The following is a 12,069-nucleotide window of genomic DNA, read 5'->3' on the forward strand; positions in this document are numbered from 1 at the left end:
GCTCACTCCTGTAATCCCAGCACTTTGGGAGGCCGAGGCGGGCAGATCACTTGAGGTCAGGAGTTCGAGTAGGTGGGATTACAGGCGCCTGCCACCGTGCCCAGCTAATTTTTTTTTTTTTTTTTTTTTTTTTTTGAGATGGAGTTTCGCTCTTGTTGCCCAGGCTGGAGTGCAATGGCACGATCTTGGCTCACTGCAACCTCCGCCTCCCAGGTTCAAGCCATTCTCCTGCCTCAGCCTCCCAAGTAATTGGGATTACAGGCACGTGCCACCATGCACAGCTAATTTTGTGTTTTTAGTAGAGATGAAGTTTCTCCATGTTGGTCAGGCTGGTCTCGAATTCCTGACCTCAGGTGATCTGCCCGCCTCAGCCTCCCAAAGTGCTGGGATTACAGGCGTGAGTCACCATGCCTGACCCTAATTTTTGTATTTTTAGTAGATATGGGGTTTCACCATGTTGGCCAGGCTGGTCTTGAATTCCTGACCTCAGGAGATTCGCCTGCCCTGGCCTCCCAAAGTGCTGGGATTGCAGGTGTGAGCCACTGCACCCAGCCGATCTCTTCTTTTTCAAATAACTTAAAGATCTCTCTGCCTTTAATATCTACTCCCTCCTTTACTTCCACTTTTTATTTTTCTGATACATCCACTAAAAGCACCACTTTGATTATTTTGCTCTGTTGAAAAATGTAAAGTGGATTCTCCAGGCTCCAGCCTGATCTCCTTATTGTTTCTCTCCCTATCTGATATACCTGATTTTAGCCGCCTCCAACCTATTGGCAGCATCTCCGCCCTTCTTGCAACCCTCGAGAGACTGCTAAGCCCTCCAACTTTTTTTTTTTTTTTTTTTTTGAGGTGGAGTCTCGCTCTGTTGCCCGGACTGGAGTGCAGTGGCCGGATCTCAGCTCACTGCAAGCTCCGTCTCCCGAGTTTACGCCATTCTCCTGCCTCAGCCTCCCGAGTAGCTGGGACTACAGGCGCCCGCCACGTCGCCCGGCTAGTTTTTGTATTTTTAGTAGAGATGGGGTTTCACCGTGTTAGCCAGGATGGTCTCGATCTCCTGACCTCGTGATCCGCCCGTCTCGGCCTCCCAAAGTGCTGGGATTACAGGCTTGAGCCACCGCGCCCGGCCGCCCTCCAACTTTTTTAAACCTGTCTCAGAGAAGCTGTGTCTGGCCTCTCCTGTATCCCTGTGCATCCCTGAGGGCTTGGAAGGCCTTGGCATCTTCATACGCCCTTGCAGAGGATGTGGGTGTGGTCACAAGTCTGGACCACCAGAGACAGGCAGAGAGTGGTGTTGGCGTATAAGACCTAATGCTAATACAGGTATTGTTCCAGGTTCTTAGGTGTGGAGAGAAGGAATCAGTCAAAAAATTTCTGCCCTCAATGGGCTTTCATTCTGTTCTTGTTTATGTAGTTTTATATAAACAGAAAGGTTATAAAAATAAGGTTATATGTTTCTAGCATAAAGGGGTAGCTAAGGAAAGCAGTCGATGAGGTACCAGCTCTGTCATTGAAACATGCTGTTGGAATCTGGCTTTTTCATTAAGATATGCTGGCCTCTGAAGTGCCCTCCTTTTGGAGAAGATGGTACTACCATCTTGGTAGTACTTGGATAGTACTACCTAGCTGGTTATTTGATATTCCCTCTCTTTGCCTCCTCACAGTAGCAGTAGCTGAGACAGAGCATTGTTTCAAGTAATTTTTGGACAGGATGGGCTGTGGCTGCAGGAATGGACACAGCTTTTAGCCCTACTCTGTGCAGCTCATTTGATATCACCTCCTATCTGCATTTCTTTTGGTTGGGTTTGCTGGACATAACCTGCCTATGTGGCATTCCCCTGGAAGTCTGTTAGAGTTCTAGAAGGGGCAATAACCAGCCCTTTGTACTAAGTACTTCTCAAAAAGTTTCCATTAAATGCACCCTAAAAGATATGCTGGCTGGGATTTACTTCACATTAATGTGGAGGGAGGAGGGGAGGGCTGGAATGGAGGCATAGTGGGTCTGGCCACCAGCTGGGTAATGGGTTTCATTATACTCTTCACTTTGGTAGATGTTTGAAGTTTTTTGTAATTAAAATATATACCCTTACGGTCAAGGAGTGATTACTTTAATATTTTTACATTATTGTATTTTGTATAAATAACCTTATATTGAGTGAGGTCTTTGGTTTTTTTAGTATTGATTTTGATTATTAGAGTCCACAGCAGTTAGGACTGAATCAAGGTTAGGCTGGTGAGAAGTCTTCAAATTTGTGTTTATTAATCAGATTTAAAAACATATATAACATTTGGGTACTTTAGTTACAAGTCAGCCCTCCTTCCATGTCCCTGTAAAGAAAAGTGGAATGAGCAAAATTATGATCAGGTGCCAGAGAGTGGGCCTTTTAGAGGCTGAGGATATTTAGGTGTGAAGTATGGGAGAAATGAAATCCTACCACTTAAATTAGACTTCAAGGGTGAGCCTGGTTTAGGGTCAGAAGCCCTATGAGACTGACTACCACCACCACTACTGATGCTAATTTTGCCCCATTGTAGGCTGGTGTTTACTTACTCCTTTATCTTTGTGCTTTAACCTTCTTTCTTCCTCTTGTCCCTTTAGTACTTTCTTGCCTCCCTCCACATCATCCCTTGCCCCCCCTCCAGACCCATATCCATCCATCTTGATCTCTTTAGGCTGATTTTCCTATATCATGTCCCATTCTAGCCCAGGCCCAGAAGCTGGCCCACAGTTCACTCCCTTTCTTCATTTCTGCTTTTAATGAGTGACCACTAGTGTTTGTTAACAAAAGTGATTGGACCACGAAATGGCAGGCTGAGGCATGAAGACTCATTCATGTAGCCTTAAAAGATTTCAGGCAGTTGGCAAGTAAGAATTTTAAATAAAAATTGAAACTACCACCTGTATTTTTTCAGGCCGTTGATGCTCACTGCCATCAGCTGCATCCTCCCTATGGCACTGGTAAGTGTGGGAAGGGCTGGTGACAGTTTTGGTGGGCTGCTGGATTTCTTTTTTCTGGGGGAAAAGTCTATTTGCAAGCTATATTGTTAACTTGTCCTTGAGGGCTGGAGAGCTTGAACCAGCTAGAGAAGACTAAAAAGATAAAGAAGCAACTGATCATGTTTATGGATATCCTTGGGGAACTGTTGTCAGGAGCAGGGGCTATTTTAGCATGTGCCTTGATCCGTATATAAAATTAGTATGTTCTGTGCACTATTTTGAATAATAAACATGCACTATCCAAGTGCTCTGGGGTGTCAAATAATAACTGTTAAATTTCCTGGAACTTGCAAAACATTTTTTCTGAAGATAGATGTTGGTTGTGTACTAGAAAGGGTCCTAAATGTCATATGTGCTTACCATTTCCTTCAGTAGCAGGAACTTATCTCTCTCTGATATTTTAAGTTCTTTGTGGTCAGGGGACTCAAATATTTGTTCCAGTGACTAATTTAAACTTCCGATAGAGACTTGCTTGAATGCGGTGGAGGGGAAGGGACTTGGCAGAAATCAGAAAATAAATTGTGGCTGTTATTAACAAACTTCAGGTGGACTTGGGATTTGTGATCTGAAAAATGATATCACAATCTGCTTGCAGTGAATAAAGTTGAAACAGAAGTCGGGCTTAAACAGTTGTCTAAGCCCACAAGCAAATTGCTATTGGAGTTGCCTTACTTAAGATCCTGAAACCCTGCAGCCGTCTCCTTGTAGCAAGTGGATCAGAGGACACAGAGATTCAAAGTTTTATCTTAGCAAAGTAGTCTCCATTCTAAGCTGACAGTGATTTCAGTTCTGTAGTCTCTAACACCTTTAGACTGTGGAAGAAAGTGCCTGCAGAACAAAATGCTGAGATTGTAGATTTGCATGCTGCTAACCATGTCAGTAACAGCGACTAAATCATTCATATTCACTTCATTACAACTCTGTGAGAAAATCTTAGCATTATTGGCCCACAGCCTGGATTTCTCCCTGGTCTTCATCCTCCATTCCTCAGCCCTGCTTGTGAAGGAGGCATAGAATTGTGTGACACATTTACTATGTTCTTCATTTAAAAAGCAGAAAGGAGAACTTGACTCCCAAGCAGCTGTCTACTCTAGGTTTCCAGGCCAGTGTAGCCAAGTGGTAACTACTGAACATGTTTTGAGGGCCTGTGTCAGATAGTATTTTCCAAAGGTCATGAACAAACACATTCTGTCATCTTCTATAGTATATGCATTTTAGAGTTTCAGTCAAAAACAGACTATAGAGGGTGACAAAGTGTTTGCTCATGACCTTTGGAAAATACAAATGACCATAAACAAAGTCCTTTTTGACATGCATGTAGCACATGCTTTCTGAAATAAAGATCTGGAAGCCATCTGAGAGTATTGACATTGTAAATGCAATGGCAAAACATAGCCATATTGGATTGAGGGCTACAGGTAATGCAGAGCAGTATGTAGGGTAAATGAGAACAGAGGAGAGAGAGCTCATTTCAAGCTGGAAAGAGAGCTCCCCAGTGGCGTCTCACTCATTGTGGTGCAGGTTTGGAGGACTCAGGGAAAGTGGGAAGATGGGCTGCACTTAGTCTCTGCTCAGACCCCATCTTTGACTCTGTGAAAACCTTCTCTGGACTACCCAGAAACTTGAGGGTACCCTTCACTCTTCAATAAACTTTTTGCTTGCCCCCACTTCTCTACCTTGCTCATACACTTTCCTTCCCTAGCTCCCAGTAAAATGAGAGAGTTCTTGTCTTTGGGGCTAATGTTCATACTAAGGGGCAGGCACAAATGTGATTGCCCAAAGATAGTCCGGGGAGTGAGAAGGCAGGCCTAAAAGCTGTGCCTGTGGAAAAGTGGTATTTAAGGAGCTGACTGAATGGGAGCAGAACATCCAGTGGAATACTCAGAAGCCTTGGTCAGGGAGATCAAGAAAGCCAGAGAATGCTGCACACGGTGGCTCATGCCTGTAATCCCAACTCTTTGGGAGGCTGAGGCAGGGGGATCACCTGAGGTCGGGAGTTTGAGACCAGCCTGACCAAAATGGAGAGACCCCGTCTCTACTAAAAATACAAAATTAGCCAGGCGTTGTGTAGCACATGCCTATAATCCCAGCTACTCAGAGGCTGAGGCAGGAGAATCGCTTGAACCTGGGAAGTGGAGGTTGCGGTGAGCTGAGATCACGCCATTGCACTCCAGCCTGGGCAACAAGAGCAAAACTCCATCTCAAAAAAAAAAAGAGGAAGAAAAAGAAAGCCAGAGAATATTGTAAAGTTTTCAGCATTATAGGTCTATATGGAAATGACTTTATACTAGCACTATTAGACTGTACTCTATAGTATATACAGTCAGTTAACCTTAGTGAAAACTGTGTTAAAACTGTATAGCAGAATTTGTTATTCTGAGGATTGTAAATAAAAAGTCAAAGTATACTATTTGATGCAGTAATGTAAGGGTCAACCCTTTGTATATTGTGACATTTGATAATGTGAGTGATTGCCATTGAATTAAATTTTACAAACTTTCCGCCCTTTTATTATGAAGAATTTTACAGAGCTTTGAATAATTGTACAGTGGACATTCATATACTGTACCATCTAGATTATATAATTGCTAATCTGTTGCTGCATTTGCTTCATCATTTATCTGTCCATCAGTCAACTCATTTTTGAAACAGCTCTATTAAAGTTTTACGTGCCATTAAACTCATCCATTTTATTCATTTTATTTTATTTTATTTTATTTATTTTTTTGAGACGGAGTCTTGCTCTGTCACCCAGGCTAGAGTGCAGTGGCGCGATCTCGGCTCACTGGAAGCTCTGCCTCCCAGGTTCACACCATTCTTCTGCCTCAGCCTCCTGAGTGACTGGGACTACATGCGCCCACCACCACACCCGGCTAATTTTTTTCTATTTTTAGTAGGGATGGGGTTTCACCGTGTTAGCCAGGATGGTCTCGATCTCCTGACCTGGTGATCTGCCCGCCTCGGCCTCCCAAAGTGCTGAGATTACAGGTGTGAGCCACTGCACCCGGCCTTCTTTTTATTTTATTTTTTGAGACGGAGTTTTTGCTCTTGATGCCCAGGGTGGAGTGCAGTGGCATGATCTCGGCTCACTGCAACCATCGCGTCCCAGGTTCAAGTGATTCTCTTGCCTCAGCCTCCCAAGTAGCTGGGATCACAGGCTTGTGCCACCACGCCCAGCTAATTTTATATTTTTAGTGCGAATTTTGTATTTTTAGTAGAGATGGGGTTTCTCCATGTTGGTCAGGCTGGTCTGGAACTCCCAACCTCAGGTGATCCACCCACCTTGGCTTCCCAAATTACTGGAGTTACAGACGTGAGCCACCACGCCTGGCCCAACTCATCCATTTTAAAGTGTACCATTATTTGAGTTTTATTAAATGTGTACAGGCCGGGCGCGGTGGCTCAAGCCTGTAATCCCAGCACTTTGGGAGGCCGAGACGGGCGGATCACGAGGTCGGGAGATCGAGACCATCCTGGCTAACATGGTGAAACCCCATCTCTACTAAAAAAAAATATACAAAAAATTAGCCGGGCGAGATGGCGGGCGCCTGTAGTCCCAGCTACTCGGGAGGCTGAGGCGAGAGAATGGCGTAAACCCGGGAGGCGGAGCTTGCAGTGAGCTGAGATCCGGCCACTGCACTCCAGCCTGGGCGACAGAGCGAGACTCCATCTCAAAAAAATAAAATAAAAAATAAAAAATAAATAAATGTGTACAACTATGTAGTCATTACCACAGTCCCAGTTTTAGAACATTTCATCACCTAAAATATTCCCGTGTTCATTTATAGTTGATTCCCATTCCCAAGTGACTGCTGATCTTCTGTCTCTATAGTTTTGCCTTTTCTAGCAATTTCATACAATTCAAATTATACAATATGTAGTCTTTTGTTGCCTGATTCTTTCTCTTAGCTTAATGGTTGAGGTTCATCCATATTGTATCATGCATCAGTAGTGTGTTCTCTTTTATTTGCTGAATAATGATTTTCCATTGTATAGATATGCCACATTTTGTTTACCCATTCATTCATTTATAAGTTGATGGACATTGGGTTGTTTCTAATTTTGGGCTACTATGCAGTATGCTGCTGTGACCATTCATGTCCAGGGCTTAATATGGCCATGTGTTTTCATTTCTCTTGTATAAATATCTAGGAGTGGGATTACTGGGTCACATGGTAAGTGTATGTTTAACTTTTTTTTTTTTTTTTTTTTTTGAGACGGAGTCTTGCTCTGTCGCCCAGGCTGGAGTGCAGTGGCGTGATATCGACTCACTTCAAGCTCCACCTCCCGGGTTCATGCCATTCTCCTGCCTCTCAGCCTCCCGAGTAGCTGGGACTACAGGCACTTGCCACCATGCCTGGCTAATTTTTTGTGTTTTTAGTAGAGTTGGGGGTTTCACTGTGTTAGCCAGGATGGTCTCGATCTCCTGACCTTGTGATCTGTCTGCCTTGGCCTCCCAAAGTGCTGGGATTACAGGTGTGAGCCACTGCGCTCAGCCATGTTTAACATTTTAAGACATAAACTGTTTTCCAAGGTGGCTCTACTACTTTACATTCCCACTGGCATTGTGTAAGGGTTCCAGTTATAATCATTCTAGTGAGTGTGAAGTATAGTATCTTGTGGTTTTAATTTGCGTTCCCTAATGACAAGTGTCATTAATCATTAATGTAATTAATGATCTTTCCTTGTGCCTATTTGCTATTCATACATTTATTTTTTGTGGTGAAATGTCTGTTCAAATACTTTGTTTTTAAAAATTGCATTTTGTGCTTTATTGAGTTCTAAGAGAGAATTCTTTAGTTTGAATATTTTTTTCAGATGTATGATTTGCAGATACTTTCTCCCATCCTATTACCTGTCTCTTCCATTTTCTTTTTTTCTCTTTTTCTACTCCATCTAGTTCTGCTTCCTACTTTTCTATTTTCTAAATGGTGTCTTTTGAAGAGTAAAAGCTTAATTTTGATGAAGTCAAGTTTATCTTTCTTTTCTTTTTTTTTTTTTTTAATTTTTCTTTTAAGGATTGTGCTTTTAGTGTCATATCTAGAAATCCTTGCCTAAACTAAGGTCACAATTTTCTTCTGTGTTTTCTTCTAGCCATTTTATAGTTTTAGGTTTTACATTTAGATATGTGAACTCTTTTGAGTTAATTTTTGTGTGGTATGAAGTAATGGTCTATGTTCTGTGTTTTGTTTATTTTGTATAAACAGTTATTCAATTGTTCCAGAACCATTTGTTGAAAAGACTTTTTTTCTCCATTGAATTACATTGGCACCTTTGTTGAAAATTTACCATACGTGTATGAGTTTCCTGTCAGACTCTGTTTTGTTCTGTTGATTTATATGTCTGTCCCATTTTTTCTTTTTTTAATCTTTTTTTACTCCATCTAGTTCTACTTCCTACTTTTCCATTTTCTAAATAATGTCTGTTGAAAAATAAAAGCTTAATTTTGATGAAGTCAGTATCTCCACGGTCTTGATTACTGTATGTAACTTTATAGTAAGTCTTGAATTTACTATAGTAAGTCTTTCAACTTTGCTCTTTTCTTTCAAGATTGCTTTGGATATTCTGGATCCTTTACATTTCTACAGATTTTGCAATCAACTATTTAATTTTGTTAAAAAGTTTGTGATTTTGTTTGGGATTTTCATTTTGGTTGGTTTTGATTGCTGTGTTCAAAATCTGTAGCTGTGCTGCCCGGTATGGTAGCTATGTGTGGCCATTGCTCATTTGAAATACAGTCAGTTTGAATTGAGACGTGCCATAAGTCTAAAATACACACTGGACTTAGAATGAAACAGAGGATAAAAATAGATTATCATGCTTTTTTATGTGTTACCTGTTGAAATAATACAATTTCGGATATATTAGGTTAAATAAAATAAATTATTAAAATTCACCCATTTTTAAATTTTCTGCTGTATAGAAATACTTTTTTGGCTCTTTCTTTGAATTCTAACATTTGGTTTTTGTATATATTGACTTTGTATTTTCTTTCTTTTTTTTTTTAATTTTTATTTTGTGACAGTGTCTTCCTCTGTCACCCAGGCTGGAGTGCAGTAGAGCTATCATGGTTCACTGCAACCTCAACCTTCCGGGTTCAAGTGATCCTTCTACCTCAGCCTCCCAGGTAGATGGAACAACAGATGCATGTCACCATGTCCAGCTGATTTTTTGTAGAGACAGGGTTTTGCCATGTTGCCTTGGCTGGTGTTGAACTCCTGGGCTCAAGCAATTTGCCTGCCTTAGTCTCTCAAAGTGTTGGGATTACAAGCGTGAGTCAGTGTACCAGGCCAACTTTGTTTTTTTTTTACCTTAGTAAATTCATAAATTCATTTATTAGTGCTTTTTTGTTTGTTTGTTTGTTTGTTTCCCATAGTTTTGCTCTTGTTGTCCAGGCTGCAGTGCAATGACAAATTTTTTTTTTTTTTTTTTTTTTTGAAGCGGAGTCTCGCTCTGTCGCCCAGGCTGGAGTGCTGTGGCAGGATCTCAGCTCACTGCAAGCTCCACCTCCCGGGTTCACACCATTCTCCTGCCTCAGCCTCCCGGGTAGCTGGGACTACAGGCGCCACCACCTCGCCCAGCTAGTTTTTTTTGTAGTTTTTAGTAGAGATGGGGTTTCACCGTGTTAGCCAGGATGGTCTCGATCTGCTGACCTCGTGATCTGCCCGTCTCGGCCTCCCAAAGTGCTGGGATTACAGGCTTGAGCCACTGCGCCCGGCCTGCAATGGCAAATTTTTAAATTAGGGATTTTTGTGTCTATGTCTGTGAAATATTGGGATTTTTTTTCTTGGTTATGTTTTATCATGGTTATGCTAACCTCATAAAATGAGTTTGGAAGAAATGTCCCTGTCTTCTCTAGTTTCTAAAAGTGTTTTTGTAAAATTAGTGTTGATAGAATTCACCAGTAGAATCCCCGGGCCTGGAATTTGGTGGGAAGGGTTTTGATCATGAATTCCATGTCTTTACTAGATAAAGAGCTGCTCAGTTTTTCTTTTTCATTTTGTGTCATTGTTGGTAAGTATTTTTCAAAGAACCTGTTAATTTCATTTAAGATGTCAATTTTATTAGAATTAGGTTGTTCATAACATTTTCTTATTTCCCTTTTAATATCTTACTGTAAAGAATTGTAGGGGGTGGTCCATCTTCTACCTCTGTTATGGGTAATTTGTTTTCTCTTTTTTCCTAGTTGTTCTGTTTTATCAACTTTGTTGATATTTTTAAAGAATCTATTTTTAGACTTAATTTTTGCTGTTACTTGCTTTGGATTTTATTTCTTTCTTTAATCGTCACTATTTTCTTCTTTTTACTTCGTTTTAACTTAGTCATCTTTTTCTAGCTTCCCTTTTTTTAGTTGTAATACACAGCTGTGACTAAATGTTTCTAGCTTCTTAGGTTAGATCCTTATGTCATTGATTTTTGGACCTTTTAGTATATACGTTTACAGTTTTCAATTTTCATGTAGGCATATTAGCTGCATCTCACAAATTTCATTATGTGGTATTTTCGTTATTCAGTTCAAAACATTTTCTAATTTATCTTTGGATTCCTGCTTTGACACAAGGGTTCTATAGAAGTATGTTCTTTAATTTCTAAATGTACGCTACAAAGAAGGGTGTTATTGGTGGCTGACAGTTACGAGAAACATATTGGGGTTCTGGAATCATTCAGTGAATTGCTGTGGGGAGGGATTAGGTGGTGGTTCCTGAAGACTGTCTTCTACTAAGGCATATAGTTTGTCCTGTCAGTACTGGAGATCAGTGACGGGTTTTAAACAAGGTAGGAACTGATCCTGGCAGGAGTTAAGGGATCTGCAAGAATTGTGGTGTTATTACTGTTGCATAAGGGTGTCAGGAAGCTCATCCTAAGGATGATAGAGTGGAAGGGATATACATTAAGATGCCTTTCCATGTGAGTGAGGCCCTTCTGATGGGAGTGCGGAGGAGAGGAAGAACTAGAGATTGGACAGTGGAGTGGTGATGATGGGAGAGGGTAAAGTGGTTAAGGAAGAGTGAGACATGGAGGAAAAGGCCAACAGTCCTACCTTGAGAGTAGTGGGAATGTGGTGCCCCCCACTGGCAAGATGGGGATACAAGAGGAAGAGCACAGAGTACCTGAACAGGTGCTACAAAAGACATCATAGAAATCATGAGGGGGTCATTAAGGCAGAGGGAAGTTAAGTGTCTGATTCTATCAGCAAGATAAGGTATGAGAAGTGTTTCAATTTGGCAACAAGGGAGTTTATATTGCCCGGTGTATGTGTATAAAGAATATCTTAGTATTTCTACTGTCAACAATTTTTGTTTTTGAAATGGAGTCTCGTTCTTGTCACCCAGGCTGGAGTGCAGTGGTGCGATCTTGGCTCACTGCAACCCCTGCTGCTTGAGTTCAACTGATTCTCATGCCTCAGCCTCCCAAGTAGCTGGGATTACAGGGGCCCACCACTATGCCCAGCTAATTTTTGTATTTTTAGTAGAGACAGGGTTTCACTATGTTGGCCAGGCTGATCTCGAACTCCTGACCTCAGGTGATCTGCCCGCCTTGGCCTTCCAAAGTGCTGGGATTACAGGTGTAAGCCACCGTGCCCGGCCGGCAATTCTGAATAGATTGAAATTCATCAGTTGAAATCAACATCTTATCAAATTATGAGCCAAATTGAATTAAAATCAGAAATCTGTGAATTTTTTATTTCTGATTTTGGCAGTTAGACTCCATAAACTTTCAAAAGTATTATAATTATTATACATGATTATTCATTTTTTTTTTTTTTTTTTTTTAAGACGGAGTCTTGCTCTGTCGCCTAGGCTGGAGTGCAGTGACGCGATCTCGGCTCACTGCAAGCTCCGCCTCCTGGGTTCACGCTGTTCTCCTGCCTCAGCCTTCCGAGTAGCTGGGCACCTGCCACGACGCCCAGCTAATTTTTTGTATTTTTAGTAGAGACGCGTTTCACCGTGTTAGCCAGGATGGTCTTGATCTCCTGATCTCATGATCCCACCTCCTCTGTCTCCCAAAGTGCTGGGATTACAGGCATGAGCCACCACGCCCAGCCATTATTCATTTTCTTGAAAGACAGT

At 41.6% G+C, this 12,069-nt stretch overlaps 1 protein-coding gene across 9 annotated transcripts in view; it reads left to right on the forward strand.

The window, feature by feature from the left end:
- Positions 1–12,069, forward strand: part of ARIH2 (ariadne RBR E3 ubiquitin protein ligase 2) — a 70,320-nt gene that overhangs the window by 25,058 nt on the left and 33,193 nt on the right. For 4 of the 9 annotated variants that reach the window (XM_033206720.1, XM_033206744.1, XM_033206728.1 and 1 more), the window contains one exon: positions 2,914–2,959. The exons of the other annotated variants lie outside the window; for them this stretch is intronic. In XM_033206720.1, the coding sequence (XP_033062611.1) occupies positions 2,921–2,959 (39 nt within the window). In that variant the 5' untranslated portion in view covers positions 2,914–2,920. The remainder of the gene's footprint in view (positions 1–2,913; positions 2,960–12,069) is intronic. 9 annotated transcript variants of the gene reach the window in all.

This window comes from Trachypithecus francoisi, unplaced genomic scaffold (assembly GCF_009764315.1).
Source record: "Trachypithecus francoisi isolate TF-2019V2 unplaced genomic scaffold, Tfra_2.0 Lachesis_group0, whole genome shotgun sequence".
NCBI lineage: Eukaryota > Metazoa > Chordata > Mammalia > Primates > Cercopithecidae > Trachypithecus > Trachypithecus francoisi.